General features: G+C 40.8%; 1 protein-coding gene across 4 annotated transcripts in view; it reads left to right on the forward strand.

The window, feature by feature from the left end:
- LOC5503002 (rho-associated protein kinase 2) overlaps positions 1 to 24,310 on the forward strand; it is a 63,246-nt gene that overhangs the window by 4,703 nt on the left and 34,233 nt on the right. For 3 of the 4 annotated variants that reach the window (XM_048725864.1, XM_048725867.1, XM_048725865.1), the window contains exons 6-21: positions 340 to 397; positions 3,204 to 3,321; positions 4,300 to 4,384; positions 4,981 to 5,037; positions 6,216 to 6,303; positions 6,499 to 6,540; positions 7,288 to 7,384; positions 9,015 to 9,106; positions 9,319 to 9,422; positions 12,878 to 12,933; positions 16,299 to 16,359; positions 18,277 to 18,300; positions 19,772 to 19,860; positions 20,302 to 20,350; positions 23,618 to 23,698; positions 24,113 to 24,154. In XM_048725864.1, coding sequence (XP_048581821.1) covers positions 340 to 397; positions 3,204 to 3,321; positions 4,300 to 4,384; positions 4,981 to 5,037; positions 6,216 to 6,303; positions 6,499 to 6,540; positions 7,288 to 7,384; positions 9,015 to 9,106; positions 9,319 to 9,422; positions 12,878 to 12,933; positions 16,299 to 16,359; positions 18,277 to 18,300; positions 19,772 to 19,860; positions 20,302 to 20,350; positions 23,618 to 23,698; positions 24,113 to 24,154 — 1,143 coding nt within the window. The remainder of the gene's footprint in view (positions 1 to 339; positions 398 to 3,203; positions 3,322 to 4,299; positions 4,385 to 4,980; positions 5,038 to 6,215; positions 6,304 to 6,498; positions 6,541 to 7,287; positions 7,385 to 9,014; positions 9,107 to 9,318; positions 9,423 to 12,877; positions 12,934 to 16,298; positions 16,360 to 18,276; positions 18,301 to 19,771; positions 19,861 to 20,301; positions 20,351 to 23,617; positions 23,699 to 24,112; positions 24,155 to 24,310) is intronic. The other variant, XM_048725866.1, reaches the window with a different exon arrangement.

Below are 24,310 nucleotides of genomic sequence, written 5' to 3' on the forward strand. Positions count from 1 at the left end.
TCTCCCCAGAAGCTTAGGGGGGACGTGACACCCTGTCCCCAGAAGCTTAGGGGGGACATGACACCCTCTCCCCAGAAGCTTAGAGGGACATGTCACCCTGTCCCCAAAATCTTAGGAGGGACATGTCACCCTGTCCCCAGAAGCTTAGGGGGGACATGACACCCTGTCCCCAGAAGCTTAGGGGAACATGACACCATGTCCCTCGAGGCATAGGAAGGACATGACCTCTCTCCAGAGGTGTAGTGCAGCAATGTTCACCACACATTGCTCATGAGCCCATAAGTGATTGTAATAGTTGTACCTCTATTTATTCTAAATGTGATCAACACTCTTTTTTAGTTGCACTACGCATTCCAGGATGAAAAGTATTTATACATGGTTATGGACTATATGTCGGGTGAGTTGCCCTGGAAATACGACTTTGATAGGTTCAACTGAAGTCAATATCATAGCTGCTCAATTTGATAGGTTTCAACTGAAGTCAATATCATAGCTGCTCGATTTGATAGGCTCAACGGAAGTCAATATCATAGCTGCTCGATTTGATAGGTTTCAACTGAAGTCAATATCATAGCTGCTCGATTTGATAGGTTCAACTGAAGTCAATATCATAGCTGCTCGATTTGATAGGTTTCAACTGAAGTCAATATCATAGCTGCTCGATTTGATAGGTTCAACTGAAGTCAATATCATAGCTGCTTAATTTCCCTGAATACACTTTGATGAGTCATGGCTACGCTATGATTGACAGAAAAGCATATCAAAATAATTAAAAGCTTTCATTTACAAAAGGTTTTCTAAATTAGGTATTATGTATTATATTAAGGTTTTCTAAATTAGGTATTAGGTATTATATGATATTCCATAAGATAGTTAAAACTGCAAAAATGTTATTTTTATGTGCACTTACTACATTCTTTCACACTCGCTTATTGTTGCACACATGAAAGATTTGTTCATGAGGAGCCCCAGCTGGCCTGAAATGGTTTTGCACACCTATTTTAGGCGTGCAAAAATACACCTTAGCGGGCGATTAGTGGTCAAAAGGTGTATAAAATCTGTCAGCACACGCGGGGTCGTATAACACAACTACTGTTTATATCTTTCAACGTCACGGAGCCTGGAGTACGATTTATGTGTTCCTAACTCCAAACTCGCCACGTTTTGCTCATGGACAGAAACACTTAATATAGTCAATTATCTTAATTTCAATCCTTTATTAAAGCCGAAGAGAAATTTAAAACCGAAAGGCTATTTACCCTTGCACGATTGGATGGCTAGCCTGCCGTGGTTAGATTTTTATGGGTTACCAAACAACAACTATACGAGTACCGAACAAACAACTACTCCAAGACCAAATAAAACCGCCAGCTGCGCAAAAAGCATACAAGCTGAATTTCTTTTTTACAAATTTATATTTGTCCAGGCTACACATTCTTTCTAATCCTTGCTGTAAGGTCTCTTTTTCTAGCAGAAAATTTTGTAGCGTCCTTTATAAAAAACCAATTGAAGAGAAGTAGTCGTCAACATAAATCCCACTGAAAACACATCAATGGCGTTGGTATTCTTGCTGCCGTATATTCGGCGGTGGTAAGCTTCTCTCATGATGGGGCTTGCGGCAGCTTTTCCTGAAGTCGATAACAGGGCAGTATTGCCCTTACCGCTCCTCGACTAAAACGTTAATGGATTTGATGTCATTGTGGAGATTTCCTGTGTGATGTATATAGTCAACCGTATTGCAGATCTTTTAAAACACTGCATTGAGCTGTTGTTTTGAAAGTAGCGAAAATGAAATAAATACAGTACAGTATTTACATATACCTTGACTGGCTATTAGTTTGGATAACTGCATCACATCTCATTTGCAGGTTTTAAATCATAGCAATTATGTTTTAGCTGAAGTCTTCAAGGCTTGCCGCACAAAACAACAGTGAAATCATAAAACACATTACAACCTTCTATATGAAAAAAATATATATATTCAGCAATATGTTTCAGATGAAGTCTTCAAGGCATGCCACCCAAAACAACAGTGAGAACATAAAGCACATTACACAACCTTCTATATGAATAAAATATATCCAGAAATATGTTTCAGATGAAGTCTTCAAGGCGTGCCGCCCAAAACAACAGTGAAAACATAAAAGACATTACAACCTCCTATATGGAAAAATATATTCTGCAATATATTTCAAAAAGTCTTCAAAAGTCTTCAAGGCATGCCGCCCAAAACAAAATAGAACAAAATATATATATATATAATTATTAAGGATAAGTGATTATTTGTCAGCTCATTGCTACAATACCAAACTCTCGTCCGCACAATTTCTCTCTAGCTTTTCGATCTTTACCGAAAGCGATTCCACTTTCGCTCTTACTTCATCCTGTGCCAGTGTTTTCAAGCATGAGTTGGGGTAAACGTGGTTGATCTCCTTGTCGATTCCCGGCAGTACGTTTAGAAGTCTAAAGGAATCCATACTTGCTGAAATCTCCCCGATTACCCCAAACGCTTAAAGGACGTAGACTTCTTCGGTTTTAGCCCTGTTCCAGGCAACGCGATCTGCTTAAAACCATTTGATCGAAGCTGAATTGCCGGCAAGCGTAATCACATTCTTCAGCGCTATCTTATAGCTTCGGCCACGATGCTTAAAAGAACTTCAAATTGACGAATTTTCGTGGTCGTAAACAGCATAAGTCAATATTAAGTGCGTACCATCTTTTGTTTGGGTCAATCCTCAGTGAAATCACCTCAAATAACATCATGAAATCAGAAAGGAGGTTTTAGCCGACGAGTCAAATGTTGTAGACTGAATCAATAGAGCGCGCACTTTGATTCATAATTGGCGCTATGTTCTACCATATTCCCATATATAGCATAATCCAATATTTATAGAGGCCAAGTGTCGATAGATAATACACACTGTACCCACCTGGCACCGATCAAAGTGCTGTCATAAAATATATTCGATTAACACGAAAATGCTTGACGCATGCTGGGAACAAGCATCCCCGCTGGGGATGTTTATAAAACTTTCTAATTTCTCATTTTTACAGTATTTTCAATCTCTAGCTATTGAAATAAAGCCCAAAAAGCGCAATGATGTAGTGTGATAACCTCACATACACAGTACTGACCCATTATATTTTTGCAATTGTTGTAGTTATTTTTGTGGATTTTTCTAATCTTATGTGTTTTTTTGCAGGTGGTGATCTTGTCAACTTGATGAGTAATTATGAAATCCCTGAGAAATGGGCAAAGTTCTACTGTGCTGAGGTGGTACTGGCACTGGATGCCATTCACACAATGGGCTTTGTGCACAGGTACGGGTAATGGTGATGTTTGTCATATTATAGCATAACATTGCTTTGAAAAAGAATGCTTGATTTTTTTTCACCATATTTATTTATTTTAAGATCTATCTTGTTAAATACCTAATTATCACTGCAAAAACACAAAGTAAATGTCTAATGTGAAACAAGTTTTTCCTTTTGCTAGCTTTGTATATGGGTCATTTTATGGCTTATGGGTCATTCCATGGCGTATGGGTCATTTCATGGCATATGGGTCATTCCATGGCGTATGGGTCATTCCATGGCGTATGGGTCATTCCATGGCGTATGGGTCATTCCATGGCGTATGGGTCATTCCATGGCGTATGGGTCATTCCATGGCGTATGGGTCATTCCATGGCGTATGGGTCATTCCATGGCATATTGGTCATTTTATGGCGTATGGGTCATTTTATGGCGTATGGGTCATTTTATGGCGTATGGGTCATTTTATGGCGTATGGGCCATTTTATGGCGTATGGGTCATTCCATGGCATATGGGTCATTCCATGGCGTATGGGTCATTCCATGGCGTATGGGTCATTCCATGGCGTATGGGTCATTCCATGGCATATGGGTCATTCCATGGCGTATGGGTCATTTCATGGCATATGGGTCATTCCATGGCGTATTGGTCATTCCATGCTGTATTGGGGTCATTCCATGCTGTATTGGGGTCATTCCATGCCGTATTGGGGTCATTCCATGCCGTATTGGGGTCATTTCATGGCTTATTAGTCATTCAATGGCATATGAGTCATTCCATGCCATATGAGTCAATCCATGCCATATGAGTCAATCCATGCCATATGAGTCAATCCATGGAATATATGAGTCATTCCATGGTGTATGAGTCATTCCATGGAATGTGGGTCATTCCATGGCATATATGAGTCATTCCATGGCGTATGAGTCATTCCATGAAATATGAGTCTTGGTTCTAAAGACATAATTCTGTTTCTTCTTCAGAGATGTGAAACCTGATAATATGCTGTTAGATGGCGAAGGGCATCTGAAACTAGCAGACTTTGGTACCTGCATGCGAATGGACAGAGTAAGTGATGCTTGTGGTCAACCAACTCATTTTATCTCTAGATTAAAGGTGCTTTTTAACACCTACAAGGAGTAAAAAAATTCCCAGAACTATAACACAACAAGCTTTCAATGATTATATATTGTGGATGGTAGTACTGTCAGTTTTTGTCAAGTAAAGTCCCTTTCGTCATTGGAATACTGCATATTAAGTGCAATATGTTTAGGCAAGGTGCTTAAGGAGATTCGATGCTGTTCCTAAAGTCCCCAACCACACAATCAATCACAACTCATATGTTTTGTTACATGGATTAGAGCGTCCAACCATTTGGTGGTGTAATGTGTATCTATGGATTGGAGCGTCAAACTATTTGGCCGTGTAATGTGATGGATGAACTTTATGAACATGCAAAGTTTGTTAACATAACTGTGTCCATGGCAACGGAATGGTGAACCCGTTGAATCCACTATTTGTAAAATGCTATTCACTGTAGGTAGATTTTGCTTCAGTTTGGCTATTGTTTATTTCATTTGGCTGTTCTTTTCGCGTGCATGTGTGGTTAAAGTTCATTCCTCTGTACTTAAAGCTTTCTATTACTTTGTTTTCTCTATTTGTAGGATGGGATGGTGAGGTCAGACACAGCTGTGGGAACACCTGATTATATATCACCAGAGGTAGGATATGTAGCTATGGGAACACCTGATTATATATCACCTGAGGTAGGATATGTAGCTGTGTGAACACCTGATTATATATCACCAGAGGTAGGATATGTAGCTGTGGGAACACCTGATTATATATCACCAGAGGTATGATATGTAGCTGTGGGAACACCTGATTATATATCACCAAGGTATGATATGTAGCTGATAAATAATAAAAAAAAGAATAAATTAGTAAGAATTGCATTATGACTTACTTGCTTTCTCACCATTTAGATTATTTTGTTTTGAAAAGAAATGCATAAAAAAAATCATAAAAGAATTTGGAAAGTAACTGTATAAACTTCATCCTACATTAATTTGGATGCAGACATTGGGGCTAGCTTAAACTGACAAAAATATTGTAACCAAACTTCAGCAAAAACAACAAAAAATTTCGGATTGAGGTCAAAATGCCATTATTCAGCGAACTTCAGAAAAATCCAATTGCTGCATATACTTTTCGTCAGTACTGTACAATGATATTCACTTTGTATGTGCTAGGTTCTGAATCTGTATTTTGTGAATTCTGTAGTGTGTGCTACATAGGTTCTGAATTAGAATGATATTCACCTTGTATTGTGTGTGCTAGGTTATGAAGTACAGTGATGTTCACCTTGTATTGTGTGTGCTAGGTTATGAAGTACAGTGATATTCACCTTGTATTGTGTGTGCTAGGTTATGAAGTACAGTGATATTCACCTTGTATTGTGTGTGCTAGGTTATGAAGTACAGTGATATTCACCTTGAATTGTGTGTGCTAGGTTATGAAGTACAGTGATATTCACCTTGTATTGTGTGTGCTAGGTTATGAAGTACAGTGATATTCACCTTGTATTGTGTGTGCTAGGTTATGAAGTACAGTGATATTTACCTTGTATTTTGTGTGCTAGCTTCTGAAGTACAGTGATATTCACCCTGTATTGTGTGTGCTAGGTTATGAAGTACAGTGATATTCACCCTGTATTGTGTGTGCTAGGTTCTAAAGTACAATGATATTCACCTTGTATTTTGTGTGCTAGGTTCTCAAGTACAGTGATATTCACCTTGTATTGTGTATGCTAGGTTCTTAAGTACAATGATATTCACCTTGTATTGTGTGTGCTAGGTTCTTAAGTACAATGATATTCAACTTGTATTGTGTGTGCTAGGTTCTGAAGTCCCAGGGAGGGGAAGGCTACTATGGACGGGAATGTGACTGGTGGAGTGTCGGAGTCTTCTTATATGAAATGCTTGTTGGTAAGACACATCACAGTCATGTAATTATTACTGATCACTGATCCTGTGGTGCGATTTCACCCATGATCCAGTAACTGTTTTGTAAATTTTGTTATTTGTTGACGTAGAACCTCTCCCCCATCTCACTTGTAACAAAGGAAGTGTTCTGTCATCATTGGTATTACCTGACGCACATGTTGTGATTACTATTATCAGGTGACACTCCATTTTACGCTGATTCACTTGTTGGCACATATGGTGAGTAGGCGGAGACAGAATGTGCCAACCGGGAGAGGGTTTATTAACAGATAATGTACAAAAATGTGTTTACCTACGGGGAGGGGGAGAAGGAGGTTTGTATAGGCAGATATTGTACAAAAAAGTGTTGACCTACAGGGAGGGGGAGTGGGGGGTTGTATAGGCAGATATTGTACAAAAAAGTGTTGACCTACAGGGAGGGGGAGTGGGGGGTTGTATAGGCAGATAGTGTACAAAAGCATGTTTACCAAGGAAGGGGAGGGGGTCGTATAGGCAGATAGTGTACAAAAGCGTGTTTACCAAGGAAGGGGAGGGGGTTGTATAGGCAGATATTGTACAAACGCATGTTTACCAAGGGAGGGGGGGGGGGTGGGTTGTATAGGCAGATAGTGTACAAAAGCATGTTTACCATGGGAGGGGGTTGTATAGGCAGATAGTGTACAAAAGCATGTTTACCAAGGGAGGGGGGTGTATAGGTAGATGATGTCAGGTAAATGTAGCTGCTAACCTGTTGACAAAAGCATATCCCTAGAGATACAGACAATGGTTTTGCTTCCAATTGGCAAGTGATAATATCTACATTACACAGTAATGACACATAATTAAATCTACATTACACAGTAATGACACATGATAATTTGTTTGCATTAACGTGGCCTGACACGGCCCTGTGGTTGTTTATGAAGCACATTTTGTTCTATCTTAATGTCCATACGTACTCAACCTTGTTTTTATTATAATTTCTAGGCAAGATTATGGATCACAAGAATTCCTTGCAATTCCCAGAAGATATTGAAATTTCTAAAAATGCTAAAGATCTCATTTGCAGTTTTCTCGTAGACAGGTGAACATCAATTTTAATTATAAAACTAAGGTGCCAAGGGACTGTGGAAATCTGTTTGTTATGTCAAGGGCTGGTTACGTATATTGAAAACCTCAATATTGCAAATTTGTGGAAAATTCAAGGTATAGTAAGTAATAAATTTTCAGTGATGTTATGTCTGAACAACCAGGAGGTGATGGACAGGGAGGGGCAGCGAGCCCCCCCCCCCCCCCCGCCCCCACACACACACACTTGATAAAAAACAATATTATACATTATTCTGATGTTTCTATCATTTTCATTTGTACTCCATATCATAACCACACCCCTTTCCTCGTCATTAACCACACCCCCTCCCTAGTCATTAACCACACCCCCTCCCTAGTCATTAACCACACCCCCTCCCTAGTTATTAACCACACCCCTTCCCTAGTCATTAACCACACCCCTCCCTAGTCATTAACCACACCCCCTCCCTAGACATTAACCACACCCCCTCCCTAGTTATTAACCACACCCCCTCCCTAGTCATTAACCACACCCCTCCCTAGTCAATAACCACACACCCTCCCTAGTCATTAACCACACCCCTTTCCTAGTCATTAACCACACCCCTTTCCTAGTCATTAATCACACACCCTCCCTAGTCATTAACCACACCCCCTCCCTAGTCATTAACCACACCACCTCCCTAGTCATTTACCACACCACCTCCCTAGTCATTAACCACACCACCTCCCTAGTCATTAACCACACCACCTCCCTAGTCATTAAACACACACCCTCCCTAGTCATTAACCACACCCCCTCCCTAGTTATTAACCAAACCCCTTCCTAGTCAATAACCACACCCCCTCCCTAGTCATTAACCACACCCCCTCCCTGGACATTAACCACACCCCTTCCCTGGACATTAACCACACCCCTTCCCTAGTCATTAACCACACCCCTTCCCTAGTCATTAATCACACACCCTCCCTAGTCATTAACCACACCCCCTCCCTAGTCATTAACCACACACCCTCCCTAGTCATTAACCACACCCCCTCCCTAGTCATTAACCACACCCCCTCCTAGTCATTAACCACACCGCCTCCCTAGTCATTAACCACACACCCTCCCTAGTCATTAACCACACACCCTCCCTAGTCATTAACCACACACCCTCCCTAGTCATTAACCACACACCCTCCCTAGTCATTAACCACACCCTTCCCTAGTCATTAACCACACCCCCTCCCTAGTCATTAACCACACCCCCTCCCTAGTCATTAACCACACCCCTTTCCTAGTCATTAACCACACACCCTCCCTAGTAATTAACAATACCCCTCCCTATAACCCCTCCCTAGTCATTAACCACACCCCCTCCCTAGTCATTAACCACACACCCTCCCTAGTCATTAACCACACCCCTCCCTAGTCATTAACCACACCCCCTCCTAGTCATTAACCACAACCCCTCCCTAGTCATTAACCACACACCCTCCTTAGTCATTAACCACACACCCTCCCTAGTCATTAACCACACCCCTTCCACGCCCCTTCAAGTAACACCAAACAGTGCAATACCTTTTGAGTTTTGCATTAAATGATTCTTCCACATCACATACTGTAAGTCAAAACTTTTCCGTGGTTTGCTTTGCTGCAGGACACAACGTATTGGTAGAAAGGGGATTGAGGAGATCAAGAATCACAAATTTTTTGTCAACAATGAATGGGAATGGCACTCAATAAGGGAAGGTAAGTTTGAATCTTTGGCTCATTTTGCTCATTTCTATCTGGCTTACCTTCTATGTATCCTATCCCACCAAATTGAAATTGATAGTGAGCTTATTTATTTAGAAACTATAGATTGTATACTCCATGACTATTTATTGGTATTGTATACTCTATGACTTTGTTTTGGTATTGTATACTCCATGACTATTTATTCCCTTTATTTGGGTTCTTAGCCGTCCCCCCTGTTGTCCCGGAATTGAACAGTGATGATGACACATCTAACTTTGACGATATACCTGAACCTGATGCTGGAGAGGAATTCTTTCCTGTTCCTAAGGCAAGTAATTACTGTAAAGAAATACCAGCTTAAAGTAGTTGAACCTTGATTATAATGCATGGTTATACAATCTGTTTTTGGTTAAAAGCAGGTATATGTACCATGGCACCTGGGGAGAAGGGGGACATAAAAGGGGAATAATGGTTGTGATACGGGTAGAGGTAGGTGGCAGGGGTGAGGGCGGGAGTATTGTGGGGATAATGCTACGTTGAGTGGAGTTGGACTATAAGGAGTGTATGGGATAGTGATGCAGTTGTTCTTACCATGGCTTATAGGGTGAATGGGAAGATTAAGGAGGTAGTGGGTAGGGAAGTATAGACCGGAAAACAAAAAGGCTGATAAGGGGTAAGGTGTACATGCTGGTGGAGAAAGAAGTGAGTTAAAATATAATGAAAACAACAAAAGATCAAAAACATGCACATAAATGTATATTTAACCCTTTCACTACTGAAGCCCAATGTGTGTCACATCCTGCTGTTCCTGGAGCCTAATTAGCATTCCCCACTAATTTACACACCAAAACAAAACATGCATGCTCAGTAGGTTTTGGAGGCAGATTGTAAAGAATAAAGCACAGAAACAAGTAGTGCAGATAATGAAGTTTTTAATGAACCGAAATATTGGCGTTTTTGCCACTATTGCTTAGAGCTATAATGATTTGAATTTACAATTTCATACAAAAATTCAAATTTCGCGCCATCTTCTTTACCAATGATCTCAAATTTTGCATCATTTACAAGATTATTGTTTATCTTAGACACAAAATATAAATAGAACATATAATAAAGGTAGTTGTCAGCATATAGTCATAAGAAATAGTGTAAAAATAAAGTCTGTACTATGATAGTTTATGCCGTGCCATGGTCCATTTCATGGAATGCCTGGTGGCAACCTTTACGACAGAGACCGACTTTGCAGACCGCGCACTCATAGTACGTCTCGATCTTGTAGCCTTTCGGGGTCGTTTTTCCCTTCTTGCTGCAAAGAACACATGCCCTCTTCCTTCCTTCTACATGAGTGGCGACATGAGCTGAGGCTGGGATGTTCTGGGGAGTTGGGGGAGCAGGGACTCGTGGGCGCTTTCTCGAGTTGAACTTAGCAATAAGCGATTGCGCTAGTTCTGTCTTGAAAACGATAACAGTCCTCTTCGCCTTTCCTTGTAATTGGCGCTTAAATCCTTCAAGGACGAATGCGTTTGTCACCGCCAGATTGAATAAAAACCAAAACACGTATTTATACCATTTACGCGATTGCCAGCCCGAGGAATAAAACGATCGGAGCTGGTCCGCGCAGTCAACTCCTCCCATGTGCGCCGTGTAAACATCCGTCACCTTCGGCTTTTCGATGTCTATTTCTTCGCGGCTGCGATACTTTCTTCTCACTGTGCGACCCGGCTCAAGAGGGGAAACATTTGTCGAAAGAAGACTGACATCCCTCTTGTCGTGCCATTTTGTGAAGAGGAGCTGGCCTCGCTGACGCTGAAGCATTTCACCGGGCTTCAACTTCTCTTTGGCACATGGCGGCAATTCCCTGCGATTCACGCGCACAGTCCCGCATGCATAGGTTTTTTGATCTAGCAAGTGGTCAAAAAGCCGAACAGTAGTAAAAAAGTTATCACAGAAGATGTGTCTGTAACTGTTAAGGAAAGGCTTAGCCATATCCATAACCACATCGTAGCCGAGTCCATGGACACGCTGTCTGTTTTCTTGCCCAAGGTAAACTTTGTAGTTGCACACGTAGCCGTTGTTCGCGTCGGCCGCCATCCATACTTTTATGCCGTATTTCGTCGGCTTTGCAGGCATATATTGGCGAAAACCAAGTCTTCCCTTGAAGGCAATCATTCCCTCATCGACTGATATGTCCTTTGAGGGCTCGTAAGCTTGCTGGATACTTTTTAAGACATCGCTCAGTACCGGGCGAACTTTAAAGAGACGGTCGTAATCGGCGTCCCCACGTTGTGGCTCGTTGTTCGGATCGCTGAAGTGCAGGAATTGGGCGATCTCTTCAAACCTTGTCTTGGGGATCACGTCCTGAATCCCAAGGTTTCCAAATAGGGGGTTCTGGGACCAATAAAGGGCTTGCTGTGGCAAGGAATTAATCCCCATCACGAGCGCTACCCCAAGGAACATGCGGAGTTCGTCGGGAGTGACGTCCTTCCACTTCGCCAGCCGTGCCTCTCTATCGGCCTTCTGCCCGATAATAAATCGTGCATATCGGTTAGTTTCGTCAGAAATTAAACCAATAAGTTCATCCGAAAACATCAAGCTAAAATAGTCTTCAGCTTTTGCATCTTCTGATACCGTTTTCTTCAACCGTTGTTGCCCGGTGAAGTCCTCGAGGTCGAAATGCGTGAGTTGCTCCGACCAATTTTTAACACTATCTTCATCGCTCTCGTCTTCGCTTTCTTCCTCAGAAGAACTGCTTTCTTCCTCAGAAGAAAGTTCAAAACCCTGAAACTCATTTTCAGAATTGTTAACATCATCATTCTCGTCAGGATTAACACCAAAAATCGCTCTAAATTCGCTCGCATCGATCGCTAAAGATTCCGCCATGTTTGCAGTACAGGGGTGACTGATAAGTTTTCGGTCGGCGCTCACGCACCTTATACAATGAAAAATTATGCGCAGTTGGTGGGATTTGATTGGCTAATGTCGTAAGAACAATAGTCCACGTGTTTTCCTGCAGCATGGATTCCCTAGGGAGGAGGGGGACGATTGTTTTGAGTTGTATGCAAATTGGCCGCTTTTGGCCGCTCCAGGAAAAACGTCACATTTCCGTTTGGCCGCTTTTGGCCGTTTTGATAGTGAAAGGGTTAAATGACGGTAAATAAGGAATAGAATATTTCATAGAGCTCTTTGAAAGGTTAAGCAGCCCCACTTGTTTTCTAGTACAGGGTTTATCATCAGGAGGTAAGACCAAGTACTAGTCAAATGCGAAGGGGAAAATGGAAACTGGGAGCCGAGGGATGCTAGGGGAGGAGGAAAGATGGAGATACCTAGTAAGGAAAAAAGTTCGCATTTGAGACGTGTTTCAAAGTGAATGAGTGGGTAGCCAATTCACCTCACCCCTACACTTCAACGTAAGGTTGCTTTAGGGATGTGGATGGTGTGGTGTGTCCAAATCAAACCTTCCTTTGTTGGCCGTAGACACCGTGGTTTTTTTCTACCTTCTTAGCTTGCTAGCTGTTTACTAAATTTAATTTCTTGGCCTTGGCTTTTAAGACTTTTAAGCTATCTTGAGCCTGGTTGGGTTTCTTATATAGCTGGATGATGCTATTGGAAGCCAAAAATATATGTGGGATAAGTCTGTAGTGAGCATCACTTACAAATGTGCAAATAAATTGATGAAATTATTGAATGGCACTTAAGAATTCAAAGTACTTGTTATGTTGTAAAGTACAAATGTATTCAGGGGCTAAAAAAGAAGCTAACTGGTTGTGTTTCTTCTTGTTGCAGGCTTTTGCTGGAAACCACCTTCCATTTATAGGATTTACATTTTCTAAAGAATCAAAGTGAGTGGTACACATGTAAGCAGGGGTTAAGAAAAAAGGTGTTTGTCACCTTTACTTCATCCAAACAACACTAAAATGCAACACAGGTAAAAGGCAACGCTAAAACACTTCCAGCGTGTAACACAAACATTTTGCAGATGGGGTTTAGTTTTTAGTTTAGTTTTTACAGTTTTGCCAGTGTGCACTTGCCATTAGGTTGGGTAGTTCTCACACCGAGCGTTACTCACTCACTATGTTACTTGTGTACTTGTGTACGTGGGGCAGTTCATTACTCACTATGTTGCTTGTGTACTTGTGTACGTGGGGCAGTTCATTACTCACTATGTTGCTTGTGTACTTGTGTACGTGGGGCAGTTCATTACTCACTATGTTGCTTGTGTACTTGTGTACATGGGGCAGTTTATTACTCTGTTGTTTGTGTTCTTGTGTATGTGGGGCAGTTCATTACTCACTCACTATGTTGCTTGGGTACTTGTGTACGTGGGGCAGTTCATTACTCACTCACCATGTTGCTTGTGTACTTGTGTACGTGGGGCAGTTCATTACTCACTCACTATGTTGCTTGTGTACTTGTGTAGGTGGGGCAGTTCATTACTCACTCACTATGTTGCTTGTGTACTTGTGTACGTGGGGCAGTTCATTACTTACTCACTATGTTGCTTGGGTACTTGTGTACGTGGGGCAGTTCATTACTCACTCACTATGTTGCTTGTGTACTTGTGTATGTGGGGCAGTTTATTACTCTGTTGTTTGTGTTCTTGTGTACGTGGGGCAGTTCATTACTCACTCACCATGTTGCTTGGGTACTTGTGTACGTGGGGCAGTTCATTACTCACTCACTATGTTGCTTGTGTACTTGTGTATGTGGGGCAGTTCATTACTCACTCACTATGTTGCTTGTGTACTTGTGTAGGTGGGGCAGTTCATTACTCACTCACCATGTTGCTTGGGTACTTGTGTACGTGGGGCAGTTCATTACTCACTCACTATGTTGCTTGTGTACTTGTGTATGTGGGGCAGTTCATTACTCACTCACTATGTTGCTTGGGTACTTGTGTACGTGGGGCAGTTCATTACTCACTCACTATGTTGCTTGTGTACTTGTGTAGGTGGGGCAGTTCATTACTCACTCACCATGTTGCTTGGGTACTTGTGTACGTGGGGCAGTTCATTACTCACTCACTATGTTGCTTGTGTACTTGTGTATGTGGGGCAGTTCATTACTCACTCACTATGTTGCTTGGGTACTTGTGTACGTGGGGCAGTTCATTACTCACTCACTATGTTGCTTGTGTACTTGTGTATGTGGGGCAGTTCGTTACTCACTATGTTGCTTGTGTACTTGTGTAGGTGGGGCAGTTCATTACTCACTTACTATGTTGCTTGTGTACTTGTGTACGTGGGGCAGTTCATTACTCACTCACTATGTTGCTTGGGTACTTGTGTACGTGGGGCAGTTCATTACTCACTCACTATGTTGCTTGTGTACTTGTGTATGTGGGGCAGTTCGTTACTCACTATGTTGCTTGTGTACTTGTGTATGTGGGGCAGTTCATTACTCACTATGTTGCTTGTGTACTTGTGTACGTGGGGCAGTTCATTACTCACTATGTTGCTTGTGTACTTGTGTACGTGGGGCAGTTTATTACTCTGTTGTTTGTGTACTTGTGTATGTGGGGCAGTTCATTACTCACTCACTATGTTGCTTGTGTACTTGTGCATGTGGGGCGGTTCATTACTCACTCACTATGTTGCTTATGTACTTGTGTAGGTGGGGCAGTTCATTATTCACTATGTTGCTTGTGTACTTGTGTACGTGGGGCAGTTCATTACTCACTATGTTGCTTGTGTACTTGTGTAGGTGGGGCAGTTCATTACTCACTCACTATGTTGCTTGTGTACTTGTGTATGTGGGGCAGTTCATCACTCACTATGTTACTTGTGTACTTGTGTACGTGGGGCAGTTCATTACTCACTATGTTGCTTGTGTACTTGTGTACGTGGGGCAGTTCATTACTCACTCATTATTTTTCTTGTGTACTTGTGTATGTGGGGCAGTTCATTACTTACTATGTTGCTTGTGTACTTGTGTACGTGGGGCAGTTCATTACTCACTCACTATGTTGCTTGTGTACTTGTGTAGGTGGGGCAGTTCATTACTCACTCACTATGTTGCTTGTGTACTTGTGTATGTGGGGCAGTTCATTACTCACTATTTTGCTTGTGTACTTGTGTAGGTGGGGCAGTTCATTACTCACTATTTTGCTTGTGTACTTGTGTAGGTGTGGCAGTTCATTACTCACTATTTTGCTTGTGTACTTGTGTAGGTGGGGCAGTTCATTACTCACTCACTATGTTGCTTGTGTACTTGTGTACGTGGGGCAGTTCATTACTCACTATGTTGCTTGTGTACTTGTGTATGTGGGGCAGTTCATTACTCACTATGTTGCTTGTGTACTTGTGTATGTGGGGCAGTTCATTACTCACTCACTATGTTGCTTGTGTACTTGTGTATGTGGGGCAGTTCATTACTCACTCACTATGTTGCTTGTGTACTTGTGTACGTGGGGCAGTTCATTACTCACTCACTATGTTGCTTGTGTACTTGTGTATGTGGGGCAGTTCATTACTCACTCACTATGTTGCTTGTGTACTTGTGTATGTGGGGCAGTTCATTACTCACTATGTTGCTTGTGTACTTGTGTACGTGGGGCAGTTCATTACTCACTCACCATGTTGCTTGTGTACTTGTGTAGGTGGGGCAGTTCATTACTCACTCACTATGTTGCTTGTGTACTTGTGTACGTGGGGCAGTTCATTACTCACTCACTATGTTGCTTGTGTACTTGTGTAGGTGGGGCAGTTCATTACTCACTATGTTGCTTGTGTACTTGTGTAGGTGGGGCAGTTCATTACTCACTATGTTGCTTGTGTACTTGTGTACGTGGGGCAGTTCATTACTCACTCACTATGTTGCTTGTGTACTTGTGTAGGTGGGGCAGTTCATTACTCACTTACTATGTTACTTGTGTACTTGTGTACGTGGGGCAGTTCATTACTCACTCACTATGTTGCTTGTGTACTTGTGTACGTGGGGCGGTTCATTACTCACTATGTTGCTTGTGTACTTGTGTACGTGGGGCAGTTCATTACTCACTCACTATGTTGCTTGTGTACTTGTGTAGGTGGGGCAGTTCATTACTCACTATGTTGCTTGTGTACTTGTGTAGGTGGGGCAGTTCATTACTCACTATTTTTCTTGTGTACTTGTGTAGGTGGGGCAGTTCATTACTCACTATTTTTCTTGTGTACTTGTGTAGGTGGGGCAGTTCATTACTCACTATGTTGCTTGTGTACTTGTGTAGGTGGGGCAATTCAAGTGGCGATGGTAGAGGTGGCTCTGCTGGAGATAGTACGGTCAGTAGGGTGCGTGATGCCATCCAGTGATGCATTAACCTTTTTATCTCTAGTTAACTTTCTCAGCTCTTAACTCCTGTTAACTACAAGGGTTCTACTATTCTGATGTACAATAAGGGCTCTCATGTGAAGAGATTCCACCTCAAGTTTGTGAGATGACTTCCTTTTAATCGTTTCTTAGTTTGATCCAAAACAAAAACAATTTGTACCTTTCCACTGCTTTGCTTATGCATTTTCCACTCACCATTTCTCTTGCACATCTTAAGTGTGTACTTGTTAGTTGTGTGTACTTGTACTTGTACCATCAATTGATACTGAATTAAAATCCCCCTTACTTGCCTCCACTACTTTGGATTAAATAATAATTCTTGTCATACCTCTTTTGTAAACTAATTTGGAATTTTGTGGCCAAGGTGGGTTTTCTCCTCTCTCACTGTAGCCTTTTGCACAGATAGCCTTTAGCACAGATAGCCTTTAGCACAGATAGCCTTTAGCACAGATAGCCTTTAGCACAGATAGCCTTTTGCACAGATAGCCTTTAGCACAGATAGCCTTTAGCACAGATAGCCTTTTGCACAGATAGCCTTTTGCACAGATAGCCTTTAGCACAGATAGCCTTTAGCACAGATAGCCTTTAGCACAGATAGCCTTTAGCACAGATAGCCTTTAGCACAGATAGCCTTTAGCACAGATAGCCTTTAGCACAGATAGCCTTTAGCACAGATAGCCTTTAGCACAGATAGCCTTTAGCACATATAGCCTTTAGCACAGATAGCCTTTAGCACAGGTAGCCTTTAGCACAGGTAGCCTTTAGCACAGATAGCCTTTAGCACAGATAGCCTTTAGCACAGATAGCCTTTAGCACAGATAGCCTTTAGCACAGATAGCCTTTAGCACAGATAGCCTTTAGCACAGATAGCCTTTAGCACAGATAGCCTTTAGCACAGATAGCCTTTTGCACAGATAGCCTTTTGCACAGATAGCCTTTAGCACAGATAGCCTTTAGCACAGATAGCCTTTTGCACAGATAGCCTTTAGCACAGATAGCCTTTAGCACAGATAGCCTTTAGCACAGATAGCCTTTAGCACAGATAGCCTTTTGCACAGATAGCCTTTAGCACAGATAGCCTTTAGCACAGATAGCCTTTAGCACAGATAGCCTTTAGCACAGATAGCCTTTAGCACAGATAGCCTTTAGCACAGATAGCCTTTAGCACAGATAGCCTTTAGCACAGATAGCCTTTAGCACAGATAGCCTTTTGCACAGATAGCCTTTTGCACAGATAGCCTTTAGCACAGATAGCCTTTAGCACAGATAGCCTTTAGCACAGATAGCCTTTAGCACAGATAGCCTTTAGCACAGATAGCCTTTAGCACAGATAGCCTTTAGCACAGATAGCCTTTAGCACAGATAGCCTTTAGCACAGATAGCCTTTAGCACAGATAGCCTTTAGCACAGATAGCCTTTAGCACAGATAGCCTTTAGCACAGATAGCCTTTAGCACAGATAGCCTTTAGCACAGATAGCCTTTAGCACAGATAGCCTTTAGCACAGATAGCCTTTAGCACAGATAGCCTTTAGCACAGATAGCCTTTTGCACAGATAGCCTTTTGCACAGATAGCCTTTAGCACAGATAGCCTTTAGCACAGATAGCCTTTAGCACAGATAGCCTTTAGCACAGATAGCCTTTAGCACAGATAGCCTTTTGCAGAGTAGAGCATAACCATATTGCCACTAACACTTATACTTTCACACATAATCCCAACTAATAAGTTGTCTTTGTTGCACCAAAGAGTTCTATTTGATTTTCTAATGCTGAGCTCATGAGCAATCACCACCACCATTTTTTAGAGACTCCATATGGTTACTAAATAGCTTTGAATTGTTATTCTTACATTTGCCCTGTTCCCATATTCCTTTACAGGATGGGGGCAGCTCTAAAGAAGAGGTGAGTTTGCCTTGTTATGCCTATCACATGCTGCAAACGTATGGGATAAGGGATGCGCTTTTTTTAACTCTTGTATACCTTGTCCTTGGCGTTTGAGAAAATATTGCTTTCCATAGTTTTACCACTTCACAGCCCCCCCCCATCCTCCTGCACAGCCTACCTCACACCTTGATACTGCCACCTACTGGACATACAGCACATGGAGCTGTTTTATTGTTGTCCCCCCCATCCTCCTGCACAGCCTACCTCACACCTTGATACTGCCACCTACTGTACATACAGCACATGGAGCTGTTTTATTGTTGTCTCCCCCATTATAGAAACAAATATAAGAAAAATATATGTGACAGTTTACAGAAAAGCATACCTTGAGTTCATTAGCATACTGTTTTCATCTGTGCACTTTCCATTTTTTACCAGGTAATGACAAACTCTTTAGGTATGTTTTGCTGCTCATGGGACCACTACTAACAGTACTGTAGATGAAGTGATTTTCCTTCCTCAATCCAGTTTTCAATCAGTCAATCCATTCCATGTAACCTTTCAGAATTGATAGATTGGGTCAATTCTTTTTATTTTTGTGTGACACGCATCAAAGAGCTTTCCATTATTCTATTCACTTCTGTTTCATTTGCACATGCTCACTGAAGCAAGCTCGAAAGGCAATTAAAATGGCATGAAGAAATGACTATCCCACAGCCTTGTTGTTTGCTGGAAACATGATTGGAAAAAAAGCTGTGCATAGAAGGCTTGGGTTGAGTCGTTTATGTAGATCGAGATGTCAATCAAAATTACATGAGGAAATATATGCACACACTCTTTAATAGTTTTTTAATCATGATTATGTCTTTTATTACTATTACACCCTGAGACACCTGTAAAATATAGGCCCAACTCCACAACTTCAGAAATGCAAACTAATTCTTACAATTTTACTCAAAAGTACCCAGGAGTGTAAGGGTTATACGGCAAATATTTTGTAGTCTGTGAATTGTTTTTGTTTGTGTGTGCTGCATTAGCAATTAACAACATTCTCACAAACGTGCCCTGTTTTTGAAATCCAAACATAATATTTTTATTGTTCTCACATAATTATCTGCTTTACATGGGTTTTGTTTCATTGTGTTTAGCATTGCGGCACAAAAATCCTCATCAATCTCTTGTGGTATTGCTCTATTAGAGTTTTAACAAATGTTAAGAACATATTGTTTGAGATATTTGTGTTAAAACAGGAACTAACATCCTCAATCCTCTTTCATGCCACCTATAAAATGAGCTTCAATTTTTAAAGCTCTATTTCAATTCTCTTCTATGTTTTTATTTGCTATATTGCTAAAAGTGGAATAACATAAGAGCTGTTCAGTGTGTCTCTGCCCCCCTCATTCACCCTTATTCTAGTAAGGATGATATAGTAGCAGTGACTTGTACATGTTTGAGAATTTATAAACAAAGTACTACGTTATGTGTGTAGCTGAATGCAGCCAATCAGAAGATATTAAAGCTGGAAGAACTGCTAAACACGGAGAAGCAAGCTCATTGTGAACTCGACAGAAATCACAAGTAAGATTTATGATTCAGTTATCATATTATGATCATTAAGTAAGATATTATCAATGATTAAGAAATTATCATTACTAATCATTATCATAATTATGATTCAGACATATTATGATTCCAATATTGTCATAATTAATATACCTAGGGAAGAAGAAGACGCTTCACCTATACAGTAAACAACTGCCATCACATACATGATCGCACGCACACGCTTCTGTGCCCTTATAATGAAGAGCTTTGGTAATGATGTCTCTGTACATTGCCCAGATTAAGAGCCAATTTACAAAGAAACCCTTAATTTTGCCGAAATTTCGGATGTTGAAATTTCGGCAGGCTTAACTGTAGATGAATAATTATTAAATAAGTATTAAAGATAAATAATTAATGTGCATTTGCTCTTTTACATAATCTAAATGCTTTCCCCCTGTTTTCCTTATTATTCAGGGCGGCAAGTGCTAAGCTGGAAAAGTTAGTCAAGGATTTTGAAAATGAGGTAATAAATTTTTACAAAAGTTCTTGCATTAGCTGATAGGTTTTGAGCATGATTTGATCTTGGATCCTGTGAAATCCCGTGCATGGTTATCCTCAAGTACACAGGACTATAACAGGACTGTTACAGTTGTCTAAGAGGAGAGTGATAGGGAGACACTCCCTTTGAGGGCTACATGGTACTACACTCCATGTCTGGTATCTCTTATGTTGACCTATGTTAAATACTGGTACTGTTGTACTACACTCCATGTCTGGTATCTCTTATGTTGACCGATGTTTAATACTGGTACTGTCGTACCACCCTCCATGTCTGGTATCTCTTATGTTTACCTATGTTTAATACTGGTACTGTCGTACTACCCTCCATGTCTGGTATCTCTTTGTTAACTTATGTTAAATACTGGTACTGTTGTACTACACTTCATGTCTGGTATCTGTTATGTTGACCTATGTTTAATACTGGTACTGTCGTACTACACTCCATGTCTGGTATCTCTTATGTTGACCTATGTTTAATACTGGTACTGTTGTACTACCCTCCATGTCTGGTATCTCTTATGTTGACCTATGTTTAATACTGGTACTGTCGTACTACACTCCATGTCTGGTATCTCTTATGTTTACCTATGTTTAATGCTGGTACTGGTGTACTACACTCCATGTCTGGTATCTCTTATGTTGACCTATGTTTAATACTGGTACTGTCGTACTACACTCCATGTCTGGTATCTCTTATGTTGACCTATGTTTAATACTGGTACTGTTGTACTACCCTCCATGTCTGGTATCTCTTATGTTGACCTATGTTTAATACTGGTACTGTTGTACTACACTTCATGTCTGGTATCTCTTATGTTGACCTATGTTTAATACTGGTACTGTCGTACTACCCTCCATGTCTGGTATCTCTTTGTTAACTTATGTTAAATACTGGTACTGTTGTACTACACTCCATGTCTGGTATATCTTATGTTGACCTATGTTTAATACTGGTACTGTCGTACTACTCTCCATGTCTGGTATCTCTTATGTTGACCTATGTTTAATACTGGTACTGTCGTACTACACTCCATGTCTGGTATCTCTTATGTTGACCTATGTTTAATACTGGTACTGTTGTACTACACTCCATGTCTGGTATCTCTTATGTTTACCTATGTTTAATACTGGTACTGTCGTACTACTCTCCATGTCTGGTATCTCTTATGTTGACCTATGTTTAATACTGGTACTGTCGTACTACCCTCCATGTCTGGTATCTCTTATGTTGACCTATGTTTAATACTGGTACTGTTGTACTACACTCCATGTCTGGTATCTCTTATGTTGACCTATGTTTAATACTGGTACTGGTGTACTACACTCCATGTCTGGTATCTCTTATGTTTACCTATGTTTAATACTGGTACTGTTGTACTACACTCCATGTCTGGTATCTCTTATGTTGACCTATGTTTAATACTGGTACTGTTGTACTACTCTCCATGTCTGGTATCTCTTATGTTGACCTATGTTTAATACTGGTACTGTTGTACTACTCTCCATGTCTGGTATCTCTTATGTTTACCTAGGTTTAATACTGGTACTGTCGTACTTCACTCCATGTCTGGTATCTCTTATGTTGACCTATGTTTAATACTGGTACTGTTGTACTACTCTCCATGTCTGGTATCTCTTATGTTTACCTAGGTTTAATACTGGTACTGTCGTACTTCACTCCATGTCTGGTATCTCTTATGTTGACTTATGTTTAATACTGGTACTGTTGTACTACACTCCATGTCTGGTATCTCTTATGTTGACCGATGTTTAATACTGGTACTGTTGTACTACACTCCATGTCTGGTATCTCTTATGTTGACCTATGTTTAATACTGGTACTGTCGTACTACCCTCCATGTCTGGTATCTCTTTGTTAACTTATGTTTAATACTGGTACTGGTGTACTACACTCCATGTCTGGTATCTTTTATGTTGACCTATGTTAAATACTGGTACTGTTGTACTACACTTCATGTCTGATATCTCTTATGTTTACCTATGTTTAATACTGGTACTGTCGTACTACACCCCATGTCTGGTATCTCTTATGTTTACCTATCTTTAATACTGGTACTGTTGTACTACACTTCATGTCTGGTATCTCTAATGTTTACCTATGTTTAATACTGGTACTGTCGTACTACCCTCCATGTCTGGTATCTCTTATGTTGACCTATGTTTAATACTGGTACTGTCGTACTACCCTCCATGTCTGGTATCTCTTTGTTAACTTATGTTAAATACTGGTACTGTTGTACTACACTTCATGTCTGATATCTCTTATGTTTTTTAATACTGGTACTGTCGTACTACACCCCATGTCTGGTATCTCTTATGTTTACCTATGTTTAATACTGGTACTGTCGTACTACACTCCATGTCTGGTATCTCTTATGTTTACCTATGTTTAATACTGGTACTGTTGTACTACACTCCATGTCTGGTATCTCTTATGTTGACCTATGTTTAATACTGGTACTGTCGTACTACACTCCATGTCTGGTATCTCTTATGTTGACCTATGTTTAATACTGGTACTGTCGTACTACCCTCCATGTCTGGTATCTCTTATGTTGACCTATGTTTAATACTGGTACTGTCGTACTACCCTCCATGTCTGGTATCTCTTTGTTAACTTATGTTAAATACTGGTACTGTTGTACTACACTTCATGTCTGATATCTCTTATGTTTTTTAATACTGGTACTGTCGTACTACACCCCATGTCTGGTATCTCTTATGTTGACTTATGTTTAATACTGGTACTGTCGTACTACCCTCCATGTCTGGTATCTCTTATGTTTACCTATGTTTAATACTGGTACTGTAGTACTACACTCCATGTCTGGTATCTCTTATGTTTACCTATGTTTAATACTGGTACTGTCGTACTTCACTCCATGTCTGGTATCTCTTATGTTGACCCATGTTTAATACTGGTACTGTTGTACTACACTTCATGTCTGGTATCTCTAATGTTTTCCTATGTTTAATACTGGTACTGTCGTACTTCACTCCATGTCTGGTATCTCTTATGTTGACCCATGTTTAATACTGGTACTGTTGTACTACACTTAATGTCTGGTATCTCTTATGTTTACCTATGTTTAATACTGGTACTGTTGCACTACACCCCATGTCTGGTATCTCTTATAATACTGGTACTGTCGAATTGATTTCTTAACCTAATTCTGCCAGGGGGAATGTAACATATTTTGATATACAGGCTGAAGCTCGGCGTGTTGCTGAGTCCACTAATAGGGAGCTTGAGAGGAATGCAGCCGTCATCAAGCACGACCTGAAAGAGGTGAGATCTCTTACAGTAGATAGCAGTGATACATACCTGAAAGGTGATACTCACCTGAAAGAGGTGGGATCTCATTGATATGCACCCGAAAAAGGATGAGATCTCAGTAATACGTACCTGAAAAAGATGAGGTCTCATTGATACTCACCTGAAAAGGGTGAGATCTCTTAGATATTAGTGATACGTATAGTCCCTCAATTGAAGATGTGAGTCATCGCATGGCTCAGTAATGCAGACTTTAAACAAATATTAAAGGTGCAATGTTTTTTTTCTAAGAAGAATACCTTTGGCCGCAAATCTGGCTTTAAGTCTGCCTTTAAAGTATGGTCTTAACTTGAGGCACTATGCTGAGACAAAGCAATAAATGATAAAACTTAAAATGTGAGGATTGCTCAAGCGATTTTTTCTTTGCAGGTCCAAAGAAAGTGTGAGTTTGAATCAGAGTCCAAAAGAAAGGTGAGTAAACCCTGTTTTCTGCATGTCGAGGTAAAAGAAGTTTTCTCTAGATTGTTATTCTGAACTCACCCCTCCCTAGCACACTAAATGTAATGGCTGATATAGGTAAAGTCTCTCACCGTAATGGCTTTAATTGAATCCCAATTGGTTTGATAT

The sequence above is a fragment of the Nematostella vectensis genome, chromosome 4 (assembly GCF_932526225.1).
Source record: "Nematostella vectensis chromosome 4, jaNemVect1.1, whole genome shotgun sequence".
In the NCBI taxonomy this organism is placed as follows: Eukaryota; Metazoa; Cnidaria; class Anthozoa; order Actiniaria; family Edwardsiidae; genus Nematostella; species Nematostella vectensis.